At 35.8% G+C, this 20,650-nt stretch overlaps 1 protein-coding gene across 4 annotated transcripts in view; it reads right to left on the bottom strand.

The window, feature by feature from the left end:
- Positions 1-6,143: 6,143 nt before the first annotated feature.
- LOC106177845 (semaphorin-5B) overlaps positions 6,144-20,650 on the bottom strand; it is a 74,443-nt gene continuing 59,936 nt past the window's right edge. For 3 of the 4 annotated variants that reach the window (XM_087016820.1, XM_087016819.1, XM_087016821.1), the window contains 13 exons: positions 19,896-20,031; positions 19,504-19,634; positions 19,070-19,265; positions 18,784-18,860; positions 18,095-18,234; positions 17,721-17,888; positions 17,281-17,454; positions 16,753-16,941; positions 16,287-16,472; positions 11,811-11,996; positions 11,252-11,428; positions 10,895-11,029; positions 6,144-10,529 (listed from right to left, as the gene is read on the bottom strand). In XM_087016820.1, the coding sequence (XP_086872946.1) occupies positions 10,147-10,529; positions 10,895-11,029; positions 11,252-11,428; positions 11,811-11,996; positions 16,287-16,472; positions 16,753-16,941; positions 17,281-17,454; positions 17,721-17,888; positions 18,095-18,234; positions 18,784-18,860; positions 19,070-19,265; positions 19,504-19,634; positions 19,896-20,031 (2,278 nt within the window). In that variant the 3' untranslated portion in view covers positions 6,144-10,146. The remainder of the gene's footprint in view (positions 10,530-10,894; positions 11,030-11,251; positions 11,429-11,810; positions 11,997-16,286; positions 16,473-16,752; positions 16,942-17,280; positions 17,455-17,720; positions 17,889-18,094; positions 18,235-18,783; positions 18,861-19,069; positions 19,266-19,503; positions 19,635-19,895; positions 20,032-20,650) is intronic. The other variant, XM_087016822.1, reaches the window with a different exon arrangement.

Raw genomic sequence — 20,650 nt, 5'->3', positions numbered from 1 at the left:
TGGCTTGTTTCATGTTTTTGGTGGATATTGTTAGATTGCTCTAAATTTATGATGAATTCACATTTAGAAAAAGTTAACGCTGTATGTAAATTTTGTTTCAATTTTGTGTTAGTAATGAATATGGTTTATATTTTATTCAAGACGAGAATTTTCTTCACTGATTATTTTACTACAATATAGATCAATTTAAAATAAAGTGGCGTTTTTATACTACTGTACATTTTGAGATATCTTCAAATGTAAGATATAGATTTGGTCTCTCTTTTAAGACAGAGAGTTAGTCACTCTTTTAACGGATAATTTTTCAACATTATACTGGACGATGCCGTGACTTACGACAGGGCAGAAAATCGGGCTTTCATTGTGCTTGATGCAATATGCACTCTGGTCGTTCAAGATCTAAAAGTAACATATCAGTCAATTATTAGACGGATTTCGAATATGAGTGCCTTGTGTGAAAAACAGGCCACAGTTTCACATAGAAAAAAAAAAAAAAAAAAAAAAAAAAAAAAAAAAAAAAAAAAAAAACTCCTGACTCAGTTGACTACAACTTCCATGAGAATGTTGTAACACTGTTCCTGATAGAGTAGGTGCAGGGGCGGATCCAGGATTATTTGAAAGGGGGGGGCGCGGTTTTTAGGAATGACGGACGGCGAAGCCGACATTCGCCCCCCCTCCCTTTGGCGTGGAGTGCGGGGCCCTTCAGCGAGCCCCGAAAAAATTTGGTATCTTAAAAGGCGAACGGTGCTATTTGGTACGGTTAAGAACTATGATTCAGCTAATCAAAATTTCTAAGGGGGGAACATTGGTGTGATTGTTAACAGAAATCGAAGAGGGGGGGGTCAGGACCCCCCTAAAGCCCCCATAAATCCGCCACTGAAATGCGCGCATGTGACCGTGTAACGTTGGTAATTAAGTTGTTCTCCAGGGAACCTGACTTAAGTTCATTTATTTATTTATTTATTTATTTATTTATTTATTTATTTGTTTATTGTGAAACAGGCACCAGGGATAACGACTGCACAACGTGACAGCGCGGAGTCCAAAAAGATCTCAAAAAAAAAAAAAAATCTCCTGGTTTAATTACAATCACTTGATGGAGAGAAGGGATACTTTATTTAAAGTGTATATACCCTGGTTGTCAAAAGCAGGCTAAAAACGGCTTGAGCAGGCGTGTTCTGCACAGTGTCCAGTTAAGATGAAATAGAATATAATCATGGAGAGGATATGACGATATAACACAAGCTAGGTGCTAAAGAGCTTAAATGTACGGAGGAAACAATTATGCGTTAAAGAGCAAAGACCTGCGTCATTTGTTGGGTGTAAATTTAATGATTATTTCCGATTCGTGGTTGATGAACCCGGCATATGAAGGTGCAATTAATTTATGGGGTCCGTCACAGAAAAATATTATCAACAATGAAGTGTTATTCTGCTGAGCAAGTGGCAAAATTAACAGCCAATTAAATACAACATACAAAATAGGGCAAGCTTTCATTCTAGTGTTCAGTCGTGGAGGTTCTTATAAATAAAAAGTCATTTTGTTATATTTCGAATAGACTAAATTAATCCTTAACTGAAAAAAAAAAAAAAAAAAAAAAAAAAAAAAAAAAAAAAAAAAAAAAACAATCTTAGTCTCGTTTAAAATTGAATGTAAGTTAAAACTAGAAAAGCACACCGAGAGCGCAGACTTCCTCCAAGGCAGCAATTTTTTTAAATTATTATTGATTACTGATTGATTATTGATCCGGATCACCACCAAGAACTAATCATCTGTTTCTTGGCCCACTTCTGACAGTTCCTGAAAATTGATCAAAATCGGTCCATAACTTTTTGAGGTATGTTGATGACAGACATACAAACAGGGGTGAAAACATAACCTCCTTGGGGGAGGTAATATTCAATCAAGAGTTTTAAATACTACATCTCAGTGGTAAACAGTCCACGGGTCTGGACATTTCTGTCACCACCCTTCAACATGATATTTAAATTCCATTTGAGTAAATATTGTTAACCATCCAGTACAATAAGAATGATAAATATGAATAACTCTGATACAGGAATATACATTTAGCAACTAACCGACGTTGCAGTCAAATTTAATAATTTTGAAATAATTTTAATCAAAAATTTGAAATGACCCAATGGGCTTTGTTTAAAAAAGTTTAAACGCGGTTCTAGAACAAAACCAAGTGTAATGATTAATCAAGTTTAAAGCCTTCTGAAAAGTTTGAGGACATACCCCGGTAATCCGGGATTGGATTAAGTCAAAAGTAAAGAGCATTTGCAACATGAGCTGGCTTATTCGTGATAATAATAAGAGTAATAATGACGATACCCTAGCTAGCTCTGAAGTCGACTTGAATGACAACCAACGGCCTACAGAGAGGATTATACTATTGTGACGCAAGAACTATGGCTGCATCATGATTTTTCATTGGCCAGCCGTTCAGAGCAATGGCAAAAGTCCGTCACTCTTAGCGTTAAGAGAGAATTGCAAAGAAAAGCACTGGTAGTCTTGGAGAGACATCAGAAAACAACCGGATACTTGTATATCCTGAATATTTTTTTTCTAAACGGGTGACAATTCGTCTATAGATGATCTTTTATGTTTTATATAAACGGATAAATATATGGAGAATGTGACGAATGATTCGGGAATTTTTGAGAATGACAATGTTTCATTTTCCAATTCCTTTGAAAGGAGTTGGTTTTGTGTCACCTTCTCTACGATTGGAAATTTGATTTCTTTGACTGCAATAGTCCTCAATCTACTCGTCATCATCTCCTACGTCAAGTTCAAATGGCTGAAGACCCGCACAAATACAATTTTCTTCAGTTTGGCTATTGCAGATGCTCTAACTGGGGTAAGTTTACCGCCACTTTTTTTAAAATGTGCTCCAAACAGTTATATAATAGTTTACCTAGAAGAGCTCCTGTCGACGAAATATTTTTGCATTTGGAGACTGTCACTCTACTCATGGCTGGTTTCCGTATCCCTCATGCACCTAATGCTGATTGCGTTCGAACGGTACACAAAGATATGTAGGGGCAACGTGTATCCCGCAATATTTAGCCAAAGAAAGCTGAACGTTTATATAGTGCTCTCTTGGGCGTACATGTCAGTATTGGCATTGCTGCTAGTGGGAACTAACACTTGGACACCAGACAAATGGTGTAGACCAGAGGAAGTGTTTCTGAGGTCTATTCGATGGATTCGCATAGTGCATTTTCCCCTCTGTTTTCTATCAGCCTGCGCGTGCTATCTTGCAATCTTTCTTCACGCCCGAAAACATGACCGTCAGGTCAGTGTCTGGAGCACCAAACCCTCTGCCCAAGGTAGACGCCATAAAAACGTACAAGATAAGCCCATTGTAGAAGGACGGGGCGTAGTTAAACTTGACGTTGAGATGCCGCGCATCGAGCAACACGAGCAAAGAAATCCAGCAATACAAAGAGAAGCAAAAGAAGATTGTATCTCAGCTGCGGTTTGTGAGGAGACAATGCTTGTCCAAGAGAGGCGAGATCAATCATCCCATATAGAGAACTCAACTTCGCAAGAGAGTGCAAAGCGCAGCTCGGAAGGTCTCGAAATTATCTCATATGAACAACTGGCAGTAGAATCAGAAGGAACGTCAAAACAAGACAACTCGGAACCATCTAATTTCGAAAAGAAATGGGCATCCCTGATAAAAGAGGCTCCTTCGAATGTAAGTGCAAAACGCATCTCGGATGGGCTCAAACTACATGTATGCTCCTCTCAATCAGAGGGAAAGTCAAAACAAGACAACACGGAACCATCACATTTCAATAAGAAAGAATCATCTCCGATGAAAAAAGCTCCTTCGTATGGTAGAGCAATATGTACCATCTCGGATGGTCCCGAACTTTTGCCCTACGAACAAGTGACAGTAGAATCAGAAGGAAAGACAAATGAAGACAACAAGGAAACATCCACTTTGGACAAGAGAGCAGCATCTCTAACAAAAATTACTCCTTCGTATGTAAGAAAAAAACGTATCTCGGATGGTCTCGAACTTATCCCCTGCGAACAAATTGCCAGCAAGCAGAAGGAACGTCCAAACAAGGCAACACTGAACCATCCAATTTCGACAAAAAAGAATCATCTTCGACAAAATCAACGGGCAAAAAAAGGGGACTGCATGTCACACCAACATTCGACTTTGGAAAAACACCAGACTCCAAACGCAGCAGAAAAAGTATCAGAAGAAGCCAAAAGAGTGCTACCAAATTTAAATGTAGCTAAAGTACCATCGGTAGGATGGACAGCGAGACTGAAACTTCATGTTCAGGTAGCAAAAATGGCGTTTGTGACTTTGATGATGTTTTGCGTTTTGTGGGGACCCTATTTCATTTGTCAGTTAGTTGCAGCACGACTGAACGTAGACAACTTGTCCAAGGTGGCTGCGATAATTCAAACTTTTTGTGGCATTTTGGTCGGTGCTTCGTCAGCCGTTAACCCGCTCGTCTACGCTTTTATGGACAGAAAGTATAAAAAGGCATTCTCCCTTATGATGAAAATGCGGTGCAAGCTACGTCGCCGGGATTAAGAGGTAATAATGATCCGTTTAACATTTGGAGAAAAACTATGGCTGCGTTCACATGAAAAATCTATTTTCTAAAAATCTATTTGCGGTATCTTGTGATCACGGTCTGTGCCCTGAATACCCTGTGGCGTAATTACTGGCAGCGCCGAGAATTAATTACAGCTTTGGAAGTAACTAGCTCGCGCTGCTCGTAATTACGCCGTGGGATATTCAGGGCACAGACCGTGATCACAAGATACCGCAAATAGATTTTTAGATTTTTGGAAAATAGATTTTTCATGTGAACGCAGCCTATGATAGTAATTAAGAATTGATAAGAAAATGATCGGATGTGTTCTTAAATTTACTATGAGATCTCAGGACAAAAGTGCCTGAAGCATATTATATTAAAACAAAAAAAAAAACATGGAAGTCAAGACTTTTGAATGCTGCAAAGTTATTATAGATGAAAAATATTTTTGTTCTTATTAACATTATAAATTTATATTAAAAAAAAAAACGAGAAACCCATACAATAACATTGTTGATAATTATTTGGAAAAAAATTCAATTTACATATGCTATAGAAGATGTTATTGACTGTTGTTGATTTCGTAGATGTTTATCTCTTTTAACATTTCATGTACAAGAAGAATTCGATATTATTAGCCTATAATTGTGTAAAAGAAAGGGCCCCAAGAGGCGTGCGGTTACCCTAGCAACTATATATATATATATAGTGCAGAATATAGTGTTTTAGCTATACTAAACGCCTTTGTCCGCCAACAAGCTCAATTTTTAAGGAAGGCTACATTTACGATGACAATCAGAACATTTATTTATTTCATATAATAAGATTATGATCTTATATCGGGCAATCTGAGTTCTGGTAATGAGCGATTTTTATTTGCTTTCGGATTATATACCCCTGTATAACGACCTCAGTTTTAGACTATAATTGTCTAACAATTAGATGACAATAATTTCAGTGGAAAGGCGAATCGATAAAGGGGCGTATAAAGTCGAAATTCAGTAAGTTCTGTTTCGCTGTTTTTGTGTACGTGCCATTACGTATCAATATCAGTTTGAATAAATATTGTCTGGGTGAAAATTTAAATGTAACTTCCTTGTAGATAGCCAAATAGAAAGCCAAATACAAACAGCAAGTTGTGAAATCACTGATTTGAAAATGATATATTACAACATTCAAATGGGTAACATGCTGAAAACAACTATCCGAAAAAACAGATTTGTAAAAACGAAAGGCGCGCGAGGGCGCGACAGGACGCATTCCTTAATTATTGAAAGACTGGTTGAGGAAACATGCCTCAATTATAAACGGATAAGCGTTTGTTAAACTCGAGGCTCGGATTTGTGAGCACGAACGCCTAATTTTAAGGGCAAGTAATGTTGTCATGGCTTTATCGAAGTCGCGCCCAAGTCCTCTGTTCATTTCGCAGACAATTTTTCTTTTTTCATAAGGGACTACATAGCTTATCACGTGTTCAGATCACGTGCTCAAAAAGAAAAACTGTTGCCATGAAGGAAGGTAGATAAGACGGCTTACTGAAATCATAAAACCCAAAGTATATCATGTATTTTGTTTTCAATAATAAGCATCTTTATTTCAAAAGACAAAATGTTTTACTCCTTAGAGTACATACAATATAGGAAAAACGCTGGGTACGTCCGTATCTAGAGTCGATACTTCAGCATAAAAAAGTGAATTCTTTCCTAACTTCTGGAAGACGTAACACTGATGAGATATAATTTCAACCATGATTCCATAAAACTTGATTATAACACATGAAATATGGCCAAATACGTGAACAAACCTTTCCTCGTAAGAAATTGCCTAATCAATTACATCGATAGCATGAAAACATTATCCAGAGAAAAAATGAATAGAATGTATAAATAGCACTCTGAAATCTTAAATGCACATTAACTGGAATCTCAAAAAGTGTACCGAATTGAAAAACAGCTAAACATCTTATCATCTGAAAATATTTTTCAATTCAGTTTAAAAATGCCTTAACTTAAGGAAGACTAAGCAAGAACAGACGACTGGATTTAAACCAAAACTTGTCTTCAATTGCTACACATTATCACTTCATTAAAAAAGACATTCTCTGACAAAGAGCTTGCCAACATGACAGCATTCCTTATGCAATACTACTATCTTCTTTACATATATACTACAAACCAAAGCAACATGCTGGTAATACATGCACATTTTGTTTTTAATTAAGACACATTATACAGAAACGCACATATATAACAATGAAGGGCTCTCAATAAATTGGTATTTGAATGTTTTATCCCATAGTCTACCATGTTAATGGCTGTCTTAACCTCAACTGATCATATTTGTCATAGGGTTCATTCCCAATGTAACTATCATTCTATGTCCATCGATCTAACTCCAAGTGGACTCTTGCTAAATGCAATCAGGTTAACACACCACCTTTTGTATCCAAAGTACTCGTATAATCATCAGCTTTTCTGTATTATATTCAATGCAAAGAGGTGGTGAAGATATACATAGAACAATAGTTTTCATTGGGATAAGCCCTTAGTCTTCAAGCTCAAATCACAAACCTACATCTACAACTGTGGCCATTATAAATGGCAGGCAGTGTCAGGCTATACGAGTTCAGTGACAACATAAAAAGTAAGAGGCCCAATATTGCCTAGTTCCTAGATCCTTTCTTGACAATCACTAAAAAAATAAAGACATGCGTGTTTTATGTTATATTCATATGTAAAAGTGTACAAAAGTACGTCTTCTATATGCTGTGATGATATGAAGGCAACTATATACATATGTACAAGATATGTGACATTAAGTATATGACTTTTTGCTTTGCACAAAAAGAGAAAATAATAGGTTCCTTATTTTCGTTGTGTAATTGAGTTCATATTGGCAGACTTTACTATTACCTGCATGATATGTTAATGAAAATAACACATTGCACAACAAGCCTTCATCTGCCTCAGAATTCAGCTTCATAGCAGCAAATCACATTAATACAGTAAACCCATCAGTATACAAAAGAGGCCACCACAGTCGTCAGTTCAAAATGGAAAACTTAACGTGAAACAAATTTTATTGGCACAGGTGAATTCTGAAGTCAAATTCTGGTATTGTTCACAGTTGATAACATTAAGGGTTCTCATTAATGTAGGCATTTCCACTGATTTTAAGAGACCCCACTTATATAGCAGTCATAACAATTGTTATTAACTGCATCTCCATAATCATGTAATTGTTTACTGTACAACCAACAAAAAAACTGCTATACTCAGGATCTACATTTTTAAGTTTAAAAAAATGCCTTCAACAAATAACAATCATGTCCTTTATCATATGTCACTGACTTGCAAAAATCAATAATACATGAACATAATGCTAAGAAGGTCTTAAGGAGATCAGTTGTCAATTAAACAACTAGAGAAAGTCCACTGGTAGGTTCAGAATTTAAAGTCAGTTGAATTTACAAACGAAGAGGTTTGGGCAGTGTAAAAGTAAGACAAAAATGCATGAAACTTGAATGGCAATCATCCGAGACATTCTAAAATGAGACTGTCATCACTGGTTGACATCATATATCTGCACGTGTAAAAGTAAAAGTAAGCAATACAACAGCAACATGCAAACATGGTGTATTTGTGTTGTAATTCAGCAATGCATTAGAGAAAACGACCAGAAAAAATTTTTTTGCCCTCCATTACCACACTGCATTGGCAAATCTACCGAGTTACGACCACTTTCTCCTCAAAATCCCAGGCATGATTTTACGTCTTAGACTTTCAGCGAACTTGAATGATCCCAATTATCAGATGATTAAATCCCTTGATTCAGGAATTTAGAGACTAGAGTGTTAACAGTGTTTTTTCTGTAATAAAGAAACCTGGTGACATAAATAGGACTGTATTTCAAGCCTAATGTTGAATTTGTGTGAAGGCAGGATAAGTCTGGAATTGGACCCAACACAGCAAATGATAAATAATTATGTCAGAATAATAATTAAAGAACTGTGGCCATCTGCTACTAGTACAACCAAATCTATGTACCTCTGTTCTTTGTACTTATTCACAAGTAGAAATTCCATATCAATACAAATAAAAGTAATTCAGATATTTTAACAACTCATATAATATAAAAAAATACAAATAAAATAAAAATAATTATAATAAATAAATCAAGATAAAATTTAGTAAAATTAGTTAACCAATGTTGCATGGCCGCAAATAATTTTGTTATCATAACAAACACCTTTGTTTTATAGAAACTGTCACTTACAACAGTAGGACACTTTAATATGAGTAATACTGAATGAAGTGGTGGAATTCTTCATTGAACGGGTTTTCCTTTCTCTCTGTGCTGCTGATAGAAAACACGGTAATTACGGAGAATCTCTGCCATAGTATACGAGAATTAACATTTGAAAAATGCTTCAACTAATAGTCTATCCTTCAATTAGGATGTTTAGACACGGAAAACATTTCATCCTATCTACATCTAAATGCATCTGTTCTCAGAAACTCATTATCCCAGCACCATTATGACGACAGGGAATATCTCAAATTTCCCCTTCAAGGAATACCTCAAATTTCCCCTTCAAGGAATATCTCAAATTTCTTCCTCACATTTCTACAGTCTACTTATGCATCTTAATCATCTCTTCAACAATTATTGGCTTCGAAACCCACATCTTTAAAAAATATCCACGACAGCATCAAAACAATGTTACAGAATATCAGAAATTAAGAGAGTTAATGGGACACCAATATTAGATTATTCATAAACTATCAAACTAATATTACTTGAGTAATATCACAAGATGTCACTACATAAGTGCCAGGTTACGTATACTGTTTATAATGTGGACGGCCATCTTCTTCAAAGCCCCATTCTCATCAATCTCTTCAGTATCTGTAAGTTACAGTCCATCTTTCTGTTCCCCATTAATACTATGATAATGTTAAAAATGGCCACTAGGTTTTTGGTCAAAAACTAGATTTGATCATTTTTCATCCATTTTACAATCAACAGGTAGCAAAACTGAGAAAGAAAACTCCAGATATTTTCTTCACTCTTCTTTTTTTTTCCCTCTGTGGTCATCATCTCACTAGAGTACAATTTGTTGAATCATTGAGGAAGTATGGTTGTCTGTTACCCATATCTGTAACTCTGCATCATTTTTTTAAACAAAAAGCACCAATTGTTGCAACATTAGTTATTTGTCACTGTGGGCAAATTGCAACTGAAATATGGCCTCCCTCCATTTCCAATACAGTCACCTTGTATCCAGGGGCAAAGTGAGTATACATCAGAGTTCTGGAATCAGTGCATCACTACAACACAATCCATTGTTCTCATATGTAATGTTTGGAAGAAAAATCTTCGATATACTTATATACAAAGCAATACTGCTTTCCACTGCTTACATTACTGTAACCTCAGTGCATCATCACAGTATTTCAATTTTCAGCTGCTGCATAGGTTTTCTGTAAGTACTGGGTCGAAATCCTGACACCAGCTTGTCATGTGTAAAAGTGACACCTATGGGTCACTTCAACAGCAGGGCCTTTGCTATAACTCCTGGTCTGTTAAAGACAAATTAGTTCTCATGAGAGATGTTCTTTTTAGTGTGGCCTCTTTAACTGTCATTTTATCTTTATTATTTAAAGTCAGCGATCCTGTGCTGTAATATCGAGGATTGTTCCCGTTTTGTTGTGTGACATCCATGTTTGATGGGAATGATGGGAAGGGATGTAAGTGAGGCTTGCTGTCATAAAGCATTTTATTTTGCTTGTTCTGCTTTATTTCCTCTTTGCTTCTTCGGAAATGTCGAATATACAGGAAAAGCCCAATGCTAATAACTCCACCCAAAAGGAATGCAGACAGAGCAACGACAACAACATGGACGACTTGGATTCCATTCTCCTGTCCACCCATAACTGCCGCCATGTTGGCTAAAATCAAATCGATTAAGTACAAATTAGAGATAATGAAAATAACATTTAAGCTAAATGATCAATGCTTGGAGATGAAAGCAGACCTAAAAAAAAATGAAAATTGAAGCAACGAAGGCTGGCATCTTTTGTATGTATTTATAATTTCATTTGAAAAAACATGTATCTATAATATTCTTAAATAAAGTTTTAGAAATTTAAGTTCAGTTTCTTCATTTTAAATGACTTTCTAAAAATTGAAAAAAAAAATGTTTACATCCATCTGCAATAATAGTTACAAACTGCTAAGAGTGTGATATATAAATTTACAGGTACTACTCATTATGATGACACTCAGTTCTGCACCACGTTTAATATATACTTACGTATTTCATTACACATCCTGGTTTCTTCCTCTGGGCCCTCGCACCCGAGAACCAATGTACAAGTACGCCGCCTGACTTGTTTTTGATCTGATGTACATGGGCCCCATGCCGTCCACATCTCCCAGCCATCTTCTTCTGTAAAAAAAATGTATCAAGTTATCATCATATGACATATATACACAAGATTGTAACAGATAATAATACCTTTATGATAAATATATTGTAAGTCTACCTATCATGCATTTCAAACTTATTCTATTTTAGACATTCCTAATTTAAACGCAAAATATATTTCATTATTACACACACACACACACGCACATAAATATTTAATATATAACAGTATATTATACATACGCAGCACGGTACCGCATGCAGGCATTTCACATGCCTCTTCCTCTTTATCACTGCCCGCGCATGGGATAGTGTATGTTTTTCCAGCGACACTACTACTACATGTGCGCATGCGAAACCGCCGACCTCTTCCACATGTGACACTACATGCACTAAAATCGGACCAGCAAGACCAAGAGCCTGGAAATATAGAAGATAGAGGGAGCTGCTTAGCAAGAGGTGCAGTTTTGCAGGATTAATGAAGCATTATAATATTGTGGCAATTTTTATCGTGATAATTTAGAATACATTCACAAATAAAAAAAAAACAACACCCAATCATACACACCCGCATTGTGCCATAAATCATCTTTTTTAACATCTTGGACTAATAAATTTAACCTTACATATTGATTATGTTAAATATGTTATAAGTGTAATGCTGTACTTCAAATATATTACATGTGCACATTTCTTCAGACTGCACAATTTCACCTATAAACAATCAATCAACTAAACAATCAATTAATCAATGAAAAGCAGGTATATATAACATCCTTTGTTGATAGTAACCAAAAAGTACCTTTGCAAGAATGTGTATTGCACTCTCGTGTCTCTATTGGCAAACCAACACAATCTTTCCCATTACCACTAGGAGGAGGGTTTGTGCATGAGCGTTCTCGTCGTTGAATTCCGCCATTGCATTCAGCATTGCATTCCGACCAAGGCTTCCAAGGAGACCAGCTGCCATTAACATTTGGCCTTTGAGCTGAAATATTAAACAATATTGTTTGATTTTATGTTTAAGATTAGATATCCAATCAGCCTACATGCACTCATACAATTAATACATTTCAAAATTTTTTCATGTATTTTTGGATTTTTTTTGGGGGGGGGGGGAGTAGGGATGGGGGTGGGTGGGTTGGGTGGATGGGGGAACAGGAGCAGATATACACAATGAAGATGTAGCATCACAATTAATTTTAAAACAAAAAAAAAAAAAAAAAAAAAAAAATACAGAGATTACAATAAATCACTATTTTGTACTAAACTTTACTTTCAGCAAAATCGGGATCAAGAAAGGCCAAGTGGGGATATAAAAGAAGGACTCGGCATGGACTCCATGGTAACCTTTTGCTTAATATCAACTGAATGTCAGACATCCTCACACACTTTTCCCCAGGTATACATCATAGCCACTTCATGCACTGAACAACACTTCATAAATAGTAATGTTCCACACACGTAATAGTCATTCTTTAGTACAACTGTCCACAAACTGTTAACTGACCATAGCTTGGACCTGGTCAAACTGAATGATAACATCAATGGAATTAAATGACAAAGCAATCATGCACAGTATTTTATAATACTACAAGGGCCTGTTTAGGCAGGGATATTTTAGACTGGAAATCGGATCTACTTGTGTTATCAAGTGCCAAGATAAGAAAGTTCACAATCTTAAAAGTTTTTGCAATTTTCCTTCAAGTGGTAAGATTTAGTTATGCCATGGGTCAAAATGTGAACAAAAAGACAATCCCATTCACAAAATATAATAATGACTTTCCTGATAACACACAAAAGACCCATGATCTGTTAAAAACATTCCCAGTCTAACGACTGTTTTTTTTAATGTAGGTATATTACTATTATTAGTACAGGTGGTATTCTTGAGTTCAATTTACGATTTCTTTTTTTCTTTTGTCACCTTTTTTTTTTGGGGGGGGGGGGGAGGGGGGTGTTATGGTAACTCTGTCTACTTTACTGTTAATGGGAAAGCCATGCAATAATGAGTAAACCTAATATGACAATTAAGAAACTTATACAACTCCTCCTCCCTTTTCTTGCTTTAACAAAGTTTTCTTCAGACAGATCAATCACAAGATAAATTGTTTTCAAAACAATTCTCATTTCCAAATAAGGCAAAGGGAATAAATTGTCGAAACTACATGAATCTCATTTTCAGGATCTTTCCTCGTATGCCCAAAGTCTTCAAGCCACCCCTAATTGTTTCTCAATTTTTTACAATCTGGTATGCCCCATCCAAAATTAACTACCATCATCAGGCAGAACTCTGTCTTGATGATCAACAATAAAAAATTTCTAATAAATAATCAAACAAACAGAAATAAATTCATAATGCAGCTTAACATGTCCCACGTAAGTCACTAAGCTAATTGATTACAAAACTCGCGATATTCTGACAAAAAATAATGCCCTGAACACAACTATTTCTGAACAAACCAACCATAAATGGATTTGACATTCTAAAACATCTGACTAAACTCATGACCTTTTCTAGTATATTCAAAGAAAGTGTCTAAAAATACTTTTTGCACTCTACAAATATAACAAGAATAAATTCTAAACCATCTATCATCCATCTTAAATACAATTGATTAACCTATAACAAAGGTTATAAGTCACATAGGAAGGTAGCATAATCACATGCAAACTAATTTTGGCACAGGCAGTCATTAAAATGGTGCAAAATTATAAGGGTTTGGGATTGTTTATAAATAAATAAATACTGAATAAAATAGCCATCAAACATTCCGATGCATGTGAAGAATATCACTCTGCAGTGTATTTTCCTATGCAGCTGCTCCATTCTGTTAGTGTTGCATAAAATCTAACATTTCAAATTTCATAATTTGCTATGTCATGCCTAGAGACTAAGTGTCTCTTACCTTTAAAGCTTGTCTTGCCGGAATTCTTAGCAAGTTATTACAAAAGATCTGATTGGGCACTTCTGATAGCTGCCTGCTCTTTTGACCAATCAGATATGCCAATTAAAAAACAACTTCAACTTGAATTTCAACATTAAACTGCAGCAACTCCAGTCCAGGTCTAACATCATATGTAGATTTAAAATTAATTTATTCACAAAAATTCCAAACCATGTGAAAAAAGACCATATACACATCTACTTCAAATCACTGAACATTGAGAACTCACTGACAGAGAAACAGATGTACACTGGTGACAGGATCTTAAGGATATGTGATACTAAGAAGCATGTGTTATGTGACAAACAGCCAAAAAAGATTCAAATTTAATGGCTTTTTTGATAATTATTCAACACACTTCTGCCCACACCATGGGTAACAGTATTATTTTCATTATGGTTGTATCCAAAATTCTTTCTTTAACTAATTTGCTTTGAGTATATTTTGGCAAATTTCCTGAATGCTTCTTAAAAAATCCAAGCATTTGTGTCGGATAAATGAAGCGTGCAAAATTGAAGAGTCCAGCCAAATGAAATCTAAACAATTGAACCTTGTTTGACTGGTTGTAATAGCGACCGCCTGTACAAAGTGTTTAGTTTGCCTACTCTAAACCCCATGCAGTTTAGCAGAACATGCTAATCTTGAAATCTTGAGATATCACAAGGGTTCGTAAAACAGACCAATGGGAATTTCTTGGAAAGGACAAGAGGGCGGAAGACCAAACAGGTGTGGCTTGGAGGTGTCTTGAAATAGGGGTCGCCACTGTGTGACATCTTGAGTGGTTGATGGTGGAATTATGGGAAGGGGGTCTGAAGGGGATATTGGATATGAGACAGGGTCAAGAACACACACACTCATCCTCTTAGAATCACATATCCCATGCACCGTCTATGTCACTGACATCAATTGTAAACAAATTAAACAAATATCTTAATAAAACTGAGAAATTGACAATTAATAATTTAAATATACAGTTTTTTTTTTTGTAACAGTTGTAATTGCATTACTTTGGATTTATGGTAAAAATCCGTTTTTTAAGAGAACTAGAATTCTTTTCTAATAAGATAAGCATATTTTACGTAGCTTATTGCTTCCCAATCCTGCCATTTCTGGACTATTTCAACAATACAGAAAAAGCACATTCAATGGTTTTTCTTTGAGACCAGCTCTAAGACTTGCATGCTTATGAATATCAATATCATTTTTTCTTGCAAATACAATCTTGGTGTGAAACTGCAGTAAAAAGTGGAAGGTGCTCTTATTTTGTCATTTCATGAACAAGCACAAACAGTTAAATTTACTAGGTATAATCACACAGATAACCCACAGGAAAACATTGGTAAAATAACAACAATCCCTTTGTCTTAATACTGCTCAGGCTACCAATACAAACTGAATGTACTCAAATATTTTGCTGGAAATAAATTATGGCAACTGCTTTGGTATGTATTAACATGGTGCTTGTATCAAAACTTTACATAAGATATTACGTTGAACCACATTTTCAGTTCTATCTCTTAAAATACTGATATGGTATGGACTTTTTTCCTAAAATTCATTAAGAAGTTAGGTTTTATCATCCCCAGAGCCACTGTTAAATTTGTCATTTTCATTATCATCATCAATATGATCATCAGTTGTCCCGCTATTCTGTCCCAAAACATCAATTTCAGCATCTGTCTCCTCATCATTACTACTGCCATCTGTACCCTCTAACACAGGATCTGGCTCCTCATTGCTACCACTGCCATCTATATTTATGACATCCTCCTCTCTGTCTTCTACAAGATCATTCCCACTTTGAATGTCAATAATATGATCTCTTTTTTTATCTTCCCCAGAATATCTCTCAATGTAAATATCTTTCTCCTTGTCCTTGGTCTCAAGCACTTGAGAATATTTTTGTAAAGATTGATTAGTCTCTTTATTGTCTTTCTTGAATGTGGACAGGGATTTGTTTGTTATGTGTGAGGAATTGAAAGAGTTTTGAGCTGGGTCAATTGGCATTGGGGTAGAAAGGTATGTCTGTGAAGTCAGTTTTGTATCATCCAGTATCTCAGGTTGCTTTTGAGTTATTGAGGCAATATGATCGGATTTCTTTTGCATATTACCAACGTCTTCAACACTGCCCTTCCTAATGGAATTCTTTCCTTCCTCCTTTGAGATAAGAGTCTCAGTGTTTTTCATTAAAAAGTCACATTTTTCACACGCCAAGTAGTTTCCCACCACCCCACATTTGCAAAAACCCTCTAAAACATTATACCACTGCTTACAATAGTGTTTTATCACCTGCGTGGGCGGGAGGGGGGAGGGGTTAGTATGGAGCTCACCTGAGTCAGTGCAGTCTTCACCACTCTCTAAGCAGAATCGTTCTTGCATGCGTATCGTTGGCTCCTGGAGAGCACTGTCCACAGGAATGCTGGCCCTGCACATGAACTGGAATCGTTGCTGGATGTAGCCACCATTGGTTATGTTACGAATCACCCATCCCGTCCAGGCACTGGACTTACGGATTTCTGCAGAGATAGAGGAAAAACTTAGAGAAAGGCATCTTTATTTTTAAATCGAATCCATAGTTGGCTAATATTTAAATATATTTCATCATTCAGAATAAAATTTACTGAATAATATCTCAAAGATATTAAAATCATGCCTTATTTCACAATCATGACTTCAATCAAATTTTCAAATATTATACTTGGGAGGGCATGCCAAAACTACCAGAAAGCTAATAGATAGCAACTTACAAAAATTCCTTGCAATACATTATTATCCAAACAAAATCTGCTAACTCACCATTGCAAGTACCACTATTACATGTCCTCCATTGTTCATTATTGCCATCACAATGGACACCACCATTTTGTGGAGGTGGGTTGGTACAGGAACGATAACGCCTCTGGAAACCACCACCGCATTCTGCAGTGCAGGCCTCCCATTCTGTCCAGCGAGTCCATCCCCCATCTAAAGGAATTTTTGTTGGGACTGAAAAAAGGGGAGAAACCATGAATATGAAAGCATCGTTTATGCACAGTAATAAAGGCTGTGATAGCCTCAATTGAATCAAACTGCATCTGATTTAAAAATATCTTTGTAAACATCACAATATTGGATCATGTTGAATCCACAGCACAGTCAATATATCAACTCCATAGATTCCAATCAATCCAACAAACCACCTTTTTTGCTGGAAAAAGGTCCGCTCTGGGTAAAATTTGACCTAGGTGCAAAGATTCATGGTTTAAGGTCCACTTTATCAGAACTAGAACCCCTCTCTTTGCAAATTCTGGCTAAGGACCTGTTACTTATGTATTGTCTGCTTACCTGGACATGGTGGATTATTTACACAATTCTCATCAATTCTTTCCTGGCCAATACACACACGCCCACCAAACTGGGGTGCTGGATTGCTGCATGACCGCATACGTGAACGCATGGCTGTACCACACGACTGCGAGCACGCAGTCCATGGGGACCATGGTGTCCATCCTCCGTGAGCTGAAATCAAAATAACACAATTATAAATAAAGTATCCAATTTATGATGATTCCTTCAGTTTATTTTCCTCTGCCAACTTTGGAGATAACATTTTCAACCACCTTAGTTTGTCTTTTTATGAATGTAAAAAATTTTTCAAAACTAAAATCAGATGTTACTACTTCATATCTACCAAACAAATACAAGCTTCTAGGCAAATCATATATTAACACATACCAAAGGAATCTGTGATGGAATCTCAATTTGATTTAAAATAGGTTTCTTACTTGTACAGTTAGTCACTTGTATACTAGATCCAGGGCAGTCTCGCCCCCCAAACATGGGCGCTGGCTTGTCACATGACCTACTCCTGCACTGGCATTGGTCACCTGAGCTATACTCTCCAACCTGACCACAACTGGACCACGCTGTCCATTCAGACCACTCTCCATTAACTGAGGACAGGAGACATTTTTATTTCAGGTGAACAATAATAGTATAACCTTTGCGAAATTCTCAAAATATCCACTTCACATATTCAGTATTCACATTTATATTCAGTATTCAAGAAATAGAAGAAAACAAATATATCGTATTTCAACAAACCTCCAGTTAAAACAGACTTATGAAATCTCTCCTGATTTTCTGACCGTGAACTTACTTGGATCATTCATAATAGGACACTGGTTGATCGGTCTCTGGTGCCAGAAGTGAGCGCGGGTGTTTCCCCGAGGCGGCGGACTGCATTGGTTGTGTTTACTGCTCCAGCCACAGTAGGGGTCCATAGACCGCGTGCAAGTTCTGGACATAAAACATAAATCATTATGTATATATAATAATAATAAATAATTTTGGGTTAAAATTGAGTCATTTGCCATTTCCCCTTGTTAGATGGTTGGCATTTTCATCATTGTCTGCAACACGTGAGAGTCATAAACTCAGAGGACATGTTCAGGGGTGGAGGGAGGCCGTCTTCTGGGTCTCTTTGAAGACAGTGAAGAATTTTTCAAAAATGGGCATTTTATTTATTTATTTATTTATTTGTCAGAGGATGGTCAAAAATGGAAGATGGATTAACAAAGATAATTTGGAAGACGTTAGAAAATATTTCTGGATCTGTCCCTTATGTTCATAGAAATATTATATTTTTATGAATAACCTTCATAAACAAAATGATAATGGTAGCCCTTATTATACTAAATTGAAATGGCTGTTTTTGGATGATAGAACTGTAAATTAATACTTTTTAGGGAGTCAATTTGAGACAAAATCTAACCTAAGAATATATCAATCATATTTCCTTTATTTAAAAATCTATAACATTTACCTGTAACTCCAATACAAACATACCTTCGTGATTTGAACCTGTGACATCTGTGGACTTGAATTTTGATTATTTCTTGACTGGTAGATATATAAATATTGCCCTGAAAGTATGAATAGATGTAGAAATAACAGATGCCAAATAGGTACTTAATTTAATTTCAAAGACCACGAAGAATACAATAATTAATTACTGATTACCCCACTTGAATTCTGTTGAGAAAAATGCATCACTCATTCAAATATTTCAAAATTTGAAAATATTCAGCTCCACTTGGATTTCATACAAATATAAAAAACCTGGTCCCCTTACATTATACAATTCCATCTTGTAAACAGGGCGATTCTGTCCCTTAGGGAAAATATTAATCTCTTCTAAAACACACGCCTCCGTGCTGTTTGGCAAATGGACAATTTTCTTCAAAACTCCTTCCATGTTTACCACGAACATCACTTGGAACTGGGTCCTGTGTTTGGAGTGTACTGTGTCTACCACAATGTGGCTCCACCTATATATCAGGAATTATACTATTCAATAGTTGTTGAAAAAGTTGTTTCTATTTTTTTCCCAAAACAAATCCATATTCTAAAATATCATATAATCACAATGAAAATTAACCAAATTAAATGAAATGGTGACAAAAAAGTCATTGAGAGTGACTGTGGAAAATTAACTGGTCTGAGTCAAAGATTCTTAAGCATTATAGAAAGTAATAAGTATAGAAATGTAGACAGCTCTGTTGCTACCTTTCATTGGCAGCAGTGGCAAAGGGGTGCAGAGTAACTGGCTGAACAGCGCTGTCCATCATTTGGTATTTCTGTGCATTGCCAATGTCAGTCTGTGACATTCCTGCTTCTCGTTCCTTGTTTGACTGACACTGTAAAAGAAAATTTTATTTTTCAAAACATAATAAAAGATGTCATAAAGGCAGGATATAGTATTTTTTACCATTTTTTAATATGCAAAGCATGAAATGTGCTAAATATTCAATCACAACTTTTTAAAACTTCCTGAACAGTTGATAAATTCAGAAAATAAAGAAAAAAATGTACTTATTGGCAATATTTCAGCCCTCCTCCACAGTTTAGGAAATCATATTATAACAATAATAATAATAATACTAAATCACTGCACTGACCCTGTAATTAGGGAATGGGTTTTCATGCTGCACCCAAGCATGCTTAGAGCTTTCTTGGTACTTAAATGGACCTTCAAAGGCCTTCTGGAATGCTGTCATATTATATACACACACTGCCGAACCATACATACTGCTCCTGTAAAATACAAATACAGTAATTACATAAGGAACTCAAACAGTACTTATACAACACATAACATCTAAATAAACTTTTTAAAAATTGTAATAAGTGTGCTATTTCTTCAATAAACTTTTAAAATAATGAAATTGATTAGAAATACTGCATTTACTGAATAAATTTCAATAAAATTGATTAGAAATGCAGTAATTATTCAATAAACTCAACCAGATTTTAATCAAACAGTTTTCTTCAACCATTGTTTTGTTGAGGACACCTTTACAACTAAGTAATTGTGGCAAAAAAGCCATCAGGATTAAACAAATAAATGAGCAAATCTGTCTTTAAAAAGATTTATCCTAACAGAATTATTTTCAGATATTCTTTTAAATCAAACATAGCCTGTGTGATACGTTCACATTATGTTACAGACATCTAAATGCCCGGTTAATTTATCAACTGTTAACACTTTGCATAGCTGAATCATTTATATGTTTTAAGGTTGCCTTCAGAACAGTGGACTGACTAGTATGTGGGTCAAATATGGCAACCCACTAAAAAACCTGGCATCTAATCTGCTAATAGACACTGAACAGGTTCCACGTGGGGAAGTATTCAAGTGGGTTGGCCATATTTG

This window comes from Lingula anatina, chromosome 7 (genome assembly GCF_051362555.1).
Source record: "Lingula anatina isolate TDL-2025a chromosome 7, LinAna3.0, whole genome shotgun sequence".
Taxonomy (NCBI): domain Eukaryota; kingdom Metazoa; phylum Brachiopoda; class Lingulata; order Lingulida; family Lingulidae; genus Lingula; species Lingula anatina.
Note: the sequence above shows the minus strand (reverse complement) of the source record. Positions and strands in the feature narration are given on the sequence as shown.